Source organism: Berghia stephanieae, unplaced genomic scaffold (assembly GCF_034508935.2).
Source record: "Berghia stephanieae isolate SIO BIC M18660-M18661 unplaced genomic scaffold, UCSD_Bste_1.3 scaffold1421, whole genome shotgun sequence".
NCBI classification, from domain to species: domain Eukaryota; kingdom Metazoa; phylum Mollusca; class Gastropoda; order Nudibranchia; family Aeolidiidae; genus Berghia; species Berghia stephanieae.
In genome coordinates, this window is record NW_027622426.1 from 5,001 (window position 1) to 12,910 (window position 7,910).

Below are 7,910 nucleotides of genomic sequence, written 5' to 3' on the forward strand. Positions count from 1 at the left end.
TTGACGTTACCGGGGCTGTGAATCCCCCACTCTGTTGTGGATGGGTGGGGGTCTTTCGACCTCCCTTGGTGGGCAGGGAGGTCACTGTTGGTGTGTCTTTTATCCCCGCTATATCTGTTGTCTTTGTCTCGGAATGAGATTACTTTGTTTTGTCCTGGTCCTGGCAAGAGTCTTCAGCTGACGAGGAAAGAGTCAGATTTATAGTACATTATTAGTTTTGGGAGATGATATTTTTTCCCCTTGAAAATCATTTCTCTGTTGTGTTCCGTTGTAGTTTTTGTTTTGAATACATAAAAATTGAGTGTGTTCCTCTTAGTGAGCGTCTGTGCTGGAGTCTGGATGAGATTTTTAGACGAGTATGTCCCGGTTTCCAAAGCTTTAAACAGACATTTTCAATAGCTAGACTTTGAGATAGACGCTAGTTATAGCCACGTTACTCCGAGGTTTTCCACAAAGAACTTATGGTTTATTCTGACTATGTGGTCTAGTGATATGACACTCGCTTTCGGATCGGAGGGCCCTGGGTTTGAGCCTCGCTCGGCGCATAGTTGAGTCCTTGGAAAAAGCTCTTTACTAACATTCTCTCACCGTATTCAGGTGTAAAATGAGTAGCTGACCGTTAACAGCGTTGTCTCTGTCCGAAAAAAAAAATGTAATATCGCCTAACAGGCGTCACATGTCCCGTCCTAAATGTTAAATGTTGCTGTTGACCAGGGACCCCTTGTAAAGCGCTTTGAGCACGTTCAGTGGATATTGCGCTATATGAAAACTCAATTAAAAAAAAAAGCTCATTTTATGTTTTATGACATGTAAACCGATCAAATGTAGAAACGTTTGTTTTAAATCTTCGATTTAAAAGATATAATTTAATACATTTTCACCCACGATATGATCTGTCTGATGCAATGTGCACATTTTTTCATGTCTGATAACCAAGCGCGAATATGGGCTTGATTTAAAACATTTTTGTAATGGACAGTGTTTGTCGTCCGGTTTTGAGAATATTTCCATCACAACAATGAGTCCATAATATCCATTTGAGTTATCAGACCTGCAAATAAGTACACGTCGAAATATTTAAAAAATGGAGAGGAGAGGTAGTTTTTTTTTCTTTCTTTTTTTAGTTAAGAGAGAAGAAAAAACGAGGAGAGCTTAATAATAATATATAATAATAATAATAATAATAATAATAATAATAATAATAATATAAATAATAATAATAATAATAATAATAATAATGATGATGATGATGATAATAATAACAATAATAATAATAATAATAAAAAATAGGAAATAGAGGGGAAAAAACATGAGAGAGTAGTGTGGCGTCCTTGACATTACAATGTGACCCCGTGTAAAAAAAGTCACGAGACTTATAATAGGAAAATAGGTTGTTTGTTTTTGTTTTTTTTTTTTTTTTTTTTTCATGGAAAAAGAAATACACATAATAATTGGATTCAATAGTCTGATGTCACGCGCTCGGCAACGGGGCCATCTTGGTTCTAAACAAAGAAAATCATTACTTTTTATTCTTCATGCTGGCTAGAACTTTTCATTCCCTTTTCATATGCCTTGTGATCAGAATGTGTAAAAGTCAATACATGATCAAATTGATGGGGTTTTTTTCCTCTGGATACGCGTTTAAGTTCGCCGGGGAAATATTTCATACGGGCGTCCGCCATTGTTCCGATAGTTTAGAGCCAGTGTTACTAAGTTACCATACGTCATTAGGAAGGAAGTGACATTACGACTGTTGAAGACTATTTATTGATAAACAAGTTATTTGTCCCATTGCTGTGGTCACATGGCACTAACGTGATTCGTGATGTTACAGTCAAGACGTAGTGGCTAATTCTGGATGTCAAAGGTCACACCATTTCTTGCTGATACCCCTGGGCCACTCGTGTCTGCCCAGGTCGTTAGGTCACATAATATATGCAAAGGTCAAACTGGAATGCGTCGTAGATTTGATAACGAGGCGCCTTTATTCGATTCTCAGTCCGCGTTACCTAATAAAGAAGGCACGTTTTTGTTTGGTCTTTTATCTCATGTCTTCTGGGCATTTGCTGATTTTGTTTTTGTCTGTTTTTTTTTTGTTGTTGTTGTTTATTTATTTTTATTTTTTGATATTGTTTGTTTTGTTTATCTTTTTTTTTTTTTGTTTTTGTTTTGTGTTTGATTTTGTTTTCTCCTTTTCTTAGTTCTTTCTTTCTTTTCGGTTTGTTCTGGTCGACTTTCACATATCGTCGTTGATTTCACGTATGAGTGGCATTTGGACACTTTAGTGATATATAAATAATAAATATATAAAAAAATATATATATAAACAATAATTTAAATAATAGATAAACGACCGGATACATATAGAGACAATAAGAAAAAAAAAAAGAAAAAAAAAAGAAGAGCTTTTATAAAGCGCGATATCCACTAAATGTGCTCAAAGCGCTTTACAAGGGGTCCCTGGTCAACAGCAACATTTAACATGTAGGACGGGATATGATGCCTGTTAGGCGATATTACAATTTTTCGGATAAAGACAACGCTGTTAACGGCCAGGTACTCATTTTACACCTGAGTACGGTGAGAGAATGTGAGTAAAGAGCCTTTTCCAAGGACTCAACTATGCGCCGAGCGCGAGGCTCGAACCCAGGACCTTCCGATCCGAAAACGAGTGTCATACCACTAGACCACATAGCCGCACGTGTCCTAAGGCAGTAATTTGGTCCCCAATCAATACATGAAACCCGCTGGCTTGGATTTTATTATATTTTTGTTTTAAATTTGTCCTGCAAAGAATTAAATGATCATGACTTGTTTTCCAAACTCTAAAATTACTGGTTTTAAAGTGGATAGGGAGATATTGAGCATCATACAGTGATGAAAATGCGCGATATAAATACCATGTATTATTATTATTATTATTATTATTATTATTATTATTATTATTATTATTATTATTATTATTATTATTATTATTATTATTATTATTATTAATATTAATATTATTATTAATATTATTATTATTATTATCATCATCATCATCATTATTATTATTATTATATTATTATTATTATTATTATTATTTTATTATTATTATTATTATTATTATTATTATTATTATTATTATTATTATTATTATGATTTGGTATCTTGGGTACCGAGTTCGATCACCCGCCGCTGCGCTGTGTGGCTTTGAACAAGTCACCTCGCCCTAGCTTATTTTGCGTCGCTGTACTGCGGCTGGCGCCTGGGTTATTCCATCCAGTCTTCCCTTGGAATAGTCCCTAGAGAAAAAATTTCCCCTATGGGATGAATAAAGGGAACGTTATTTATTTATTATTATTTTATTATTATGATATATTGTAGCTTCACTTGAGAGAGAAAAAAGAGAGACCAGAGAGAGAGAGAGGAGGGAGAGAGAGAGAGAGAGAGAGAGAGAGAGAGAGAGAGAGAGAGAGAGAGAGAGAGAGAGAGAGAGAGAGAGAGAGAGAGAGAGAGAGAGAGAGAGAGAGAGGGAGAGAGTTAGTTAGTTTTCTTTTCTTGATTGCTTCTTGCTTCTAGATCATACTTGTATTAAGGAATTAATATTACCAATGTAATTTATTTTATTAACTTATTTTTCTCCAAATGTTTGTCCTCCCCCAGACTTTACTCGAGGATGTGGACAGACAGTGCCTCAACCACTGCGTCCTCTTCCTTCGTAATCTTCTACACATGCGACACGGCGCGGGTCAATGACGAGCACATGTTCATAGCACACCAGTGCTTGCTGAGGGTGAGTCGCTAGATAGTATCGAGCGGTTGCTGGTGGCTTCTGGTAGGGTTTGCCATACTGTCCTCCTAATGATATTTATTTGTTCCCTTCTTGTGGTATTCTGGCCTGGGCCTGGGGTTTTGACTACCTGCGTTTTTTGCCCAGACTCTGTCTGGAGTCCTTATTTTGTCAGATGTGAATTTGACTTATATTATATATGTTCATGTGCGTTTGTGTGTGTGTGTGTGTTTTTTTTTTGAAAATCGTGATATTATATTCTCTCTCTCTCTCTCTCTCTCTCTCTCTCTCTCTCCTCTCTCTCTCTCCCCTCTCTCTCTCCCTCCCTCCCTCCCTTTCTCTCTCTCTCCTTTCTCTCTCTCTCCCTTTCTCTCTCTCCACCTCTCTCTCTCTCCCTCTCCCCTCTCTCTCTCTTACTCTCTCTCCCCCCTCTCTCTCTCTCTCTCTCTCTCCTCGTTTACCCCTCACTATCACTCACTCTCTTGACATCTCTTTATATATATACATACACACCCGCTCTAACCCCCCCCCCCCTCTCTCTCCTCTATCTCTCACACACTTACACAGACACACCCACACACACAATCACACTTACACATCCTCACGTACAATCTATTGTCATCAACGCATCACAATATCAGACCTGCCAACTTGAAAATCTAAAAATTCGTAGATTTTAGGATATATAAGTGCGGCTATGTGGTCTAGTGGTATGACACTCGCTTTCGGATCAGAAGGTCCTGGGTTCGAGCCTCGCGCTCGGCGCATAGTTGAGCCCTTGGAAAAGGCTCTTTACTAACATTCTCTCACCGTACTCAGGTGTAAAATGAGTACCTGGCCGTTAACAGCGTTGTCTTTGTCCGAAAAAAATGTAATATCGCCTAACAGGCGTTATGTCCCGTCCTACATGTTAAATGTTGCTGTTGACCAGGGACCCTTTGTGAAGCGCTTTGAGCACGTTTAGTGGATAGTGCGCTATATAAAAGCTCAATTATTATTATTATTATTATTATTGTTATTATTATTATTATTATTATTATTATTATTATTATATTATTATTATTATTATTATTATTATTATTATTATTATTATAAAAGTAGTAGTCGCTATAGTTAACTTTATAGATCAACAATTTACCCTCACAATAATCAAATAACACTTCAAAACCCTTTAAATTATGTAGTGTGGAATCACCTTTCATTTCAATAGATAGTATGCGCTTGGCTAAGAAGCTCACAACATTGCCTTCCAAACTCTGTGTAACCTTGAACGTTTATAGTCTGGTAAATACATTTAGTAAGAATTACTCCGGATGGAAAAAAAAAAAAAAAAAAAAAAAAAAAAAAAAAAAAAAAAAAAAAAATAAATAATAAATAAAAACAATAACAAAGACACGGGTGACGTCAACTTCATACTATCTATAAGTTTTAATGACTTAGAGAAGCTCAGGATTTTTGAAATTGAAGCCAAAATTTCGTAATTCTATGGATTTTTCGTGGTAGTTGGCACGTCTGCAATATACAAAACAAGGCATCGTTCTTTTGTCCACTTCCTGACCTCCCATAGTGGACAGGAGGGGGGGGGGGGGGGGGGGGGGGGGGGGGGAGGGGGGATACATACTGTGTCTTCTATCCCCTTATATCTGTTTTCCAACATGCTTTCTGTCTTTGTCTTGGAATGAGATTACTTGGTTTTGTCCTGATCCTGGCCGGAGTCCTAGCTGGGAGGGAAACAGTCAAATGCATAGTTATTGTTTTTGGAGATGATATTTTTTTCCTTGTAAATCATCTCTCTGTTGTGTATTAGTAATTTTTTTTGTTTTTTTTTTTGAATGTATAATGTAGGCATTTGAGTGTATTCCTCTGTTGGATTTTGTACTTGTGTCCGGATGAGACAAACTAATTACATTGGTGGTATGCTCTTGGAATCTCCATCTGATCCCTATTTGTTCCCAGTTCCCCTATGTCTTACTTTTTCTTGGGGGCTTTAATTGCAATTCTAGAACTTTTTACTATCGGATTTTTTTCCTTTTTACTGGCGCTGATATAACCTAGATAGATGTGTTGCAAGCGCCCCTAAGACCCTTAAACAAAGACAAACAAAAGCATCTTTTGTCCACAATCACCAATGGAGACGGAGGACTCGATAAATAATGTATCTCCATAAGCTGAAGAGACACGGCCTTTTCAATTATTAATTAATCGACTATGACTATGGACAGTAATTCGATTCCAAGCCGAGGTCAGGCCATGGTCAAGGCCGTACAGACTGCGTCACTGATCAGAAACCGTCCTCAAATGAGTTGTCTAAACGATACGGTGATATATCATACGATGAGACCACGATATTGAGGAGGAGGTGGAGGAAGAGGACGACGAGGAAGAAGAAGAACTGAAAAGAAGAAGGAGAAAAAGAAGAAGAAGAAGAAGAGGAGGAGGAAAAGGGATGGAGGAGAAGAGCCCCCCGCCCCTCCCCCGGCCGGTTTTTTGTTTTTTTTTAGACATGAATGTGTCAGACAGAAGTGATTAATATATACACCCGTTTGTTATTATAAAAGCCGCTTTACATTTTAGATCTATTAATTTTTTGGAATTAAGTATATTGATTTAAAAAAAAAAATAATTTCATAGATTAATTATGCATTAATTCCTTTTCTTTGTTGTAAAATCGTGATTTATTGCTTTTGCCGCCTTTGACGAGGTTTATCAGCGTCAGTTTACAACGTGAAACACAATATCTACCGGTCATACCTGTCACTCGCTTATTTATTTAATTATTTATTATTTATTTATTGTTTGGGTTTTTTTATTTATTTATTTAAATTTTGTATGTGCTGTCGAAGCCGTTGTCGGCTTGTTTTATTAATTGCCTTTATGTTTTAAGTCACACACACTATCAAATAGTTTTATTAATTCCTGTCTATTTCTCTAGTCATAAAACCCTTTAAAAATAAAAGAAATAACGAAACAAATTCTATTTAAAAAAAAAAAACAGATTTTTTTTGGCAGTGCAATATCCACTAAATGTACTCAAAACGCTTTTACTGTGGATTCCAAGCCAAACCCAGTAACAATTACTATGTAGGACGAGGCATGATGACGCGTATATACGGTTGTTCTCTGAAAAAAAGACACGTAGGTATTTAAAATTTTTGGCCAGAAAACTCGTCCTTCAAAAATCGATCGATTAAAACCACCCCCATCTTGGCAAAAAAAAATTTAAAAAATAGATTAATAACATAAAATAAAATCTCAAACCTGTGACTTTGCGAACCCAGGTTTGAGAGTTTTTGCCAAGATGAGGGTTATTTGAATCGATCGATAGTTGAAGGACGAGTTTACTGGCCTAATTTTTAGATACGTGTCTTTCCATAGTACGGCAGTTAACTGGTTATTATCAATTTACGTGAAAACTGATTAAAAGTCAGAAATATTTAATTTTATTATCGTTATAATATAAGAAGGGCAACCAGCGTTTCTGATTACCACGCAGGGCTATTCGGATATGAAGGTCATATTATTATAATATGGCTGGTGATTATTTATTTATCTGGCATTGAACTCTTTGTTCTTTTACGCTGAGTTAAGGATATTATTAATTTGGTTGGAAATTCGTTTTATTATTATTATTATTATTATTATTATTATTATTATTATATTATTATATTATTATTATTATTATTATTATTATTATTATTATTATTATTATTATTATTATTATTATTATTATTATTATATTATTATTATTTATTTTATTGTTATTTTTTTATTATTATTATTAATATTATTTATTATTATTATTATTATTATTATTATTATTATTATTATTATTATTATTATTATATTTTTATTTTTATTATTATTGTTGTTGTTGTTATTCGAGGCCACTTAAGCTTTGGGAACTAAGGGGTGATGGGTATTGCTCACTCAAATATTAGATCATTGTTCCTTTTTACTGGATAGAGCTATTGGTTCACAATGAGTTCATTTTAAGCATCTCTCTCTCTCTCTCTCTCTCTCTCTCTCTCGCTCTCTCTCTATCTATCTATCATCTCCCTCCCTCTCTCTCTCTTTTGTTCCTCCTTTTTCTCTCCTTCCCCTTTTCCTCTCCTCCCCCCTCCTTTCTTTTTCTATTTTT

At 35.4% G+C, this 7,910-nt stretch overlaps 1 protein-coding gene across 1 annotated transcript in view; it reads left to right on the top strand.

Moving 5' to 3' along the window:
* The window catches only part of LOC144961107 (protein timeless-like), a gene marked incomplete at its 5' end in the record, with an annotated part of 7,323 nt that extends 3,585 nt beyond the window's left edge, over positions 1-3,738 (top strand). The window contains one exon of the mRNA XM_078894417.1: positions 3,646-3,738. Coding sequence (XP_078750543.1) covers positions 3,646-3,738 — 93 coding nt within the window. The remainder of the gene's footprint in view (positions 1-3,645) is intronic.
* Between the last annotated feature and the right edge of the window lie 4,172 nt (positions 3,739-7,910).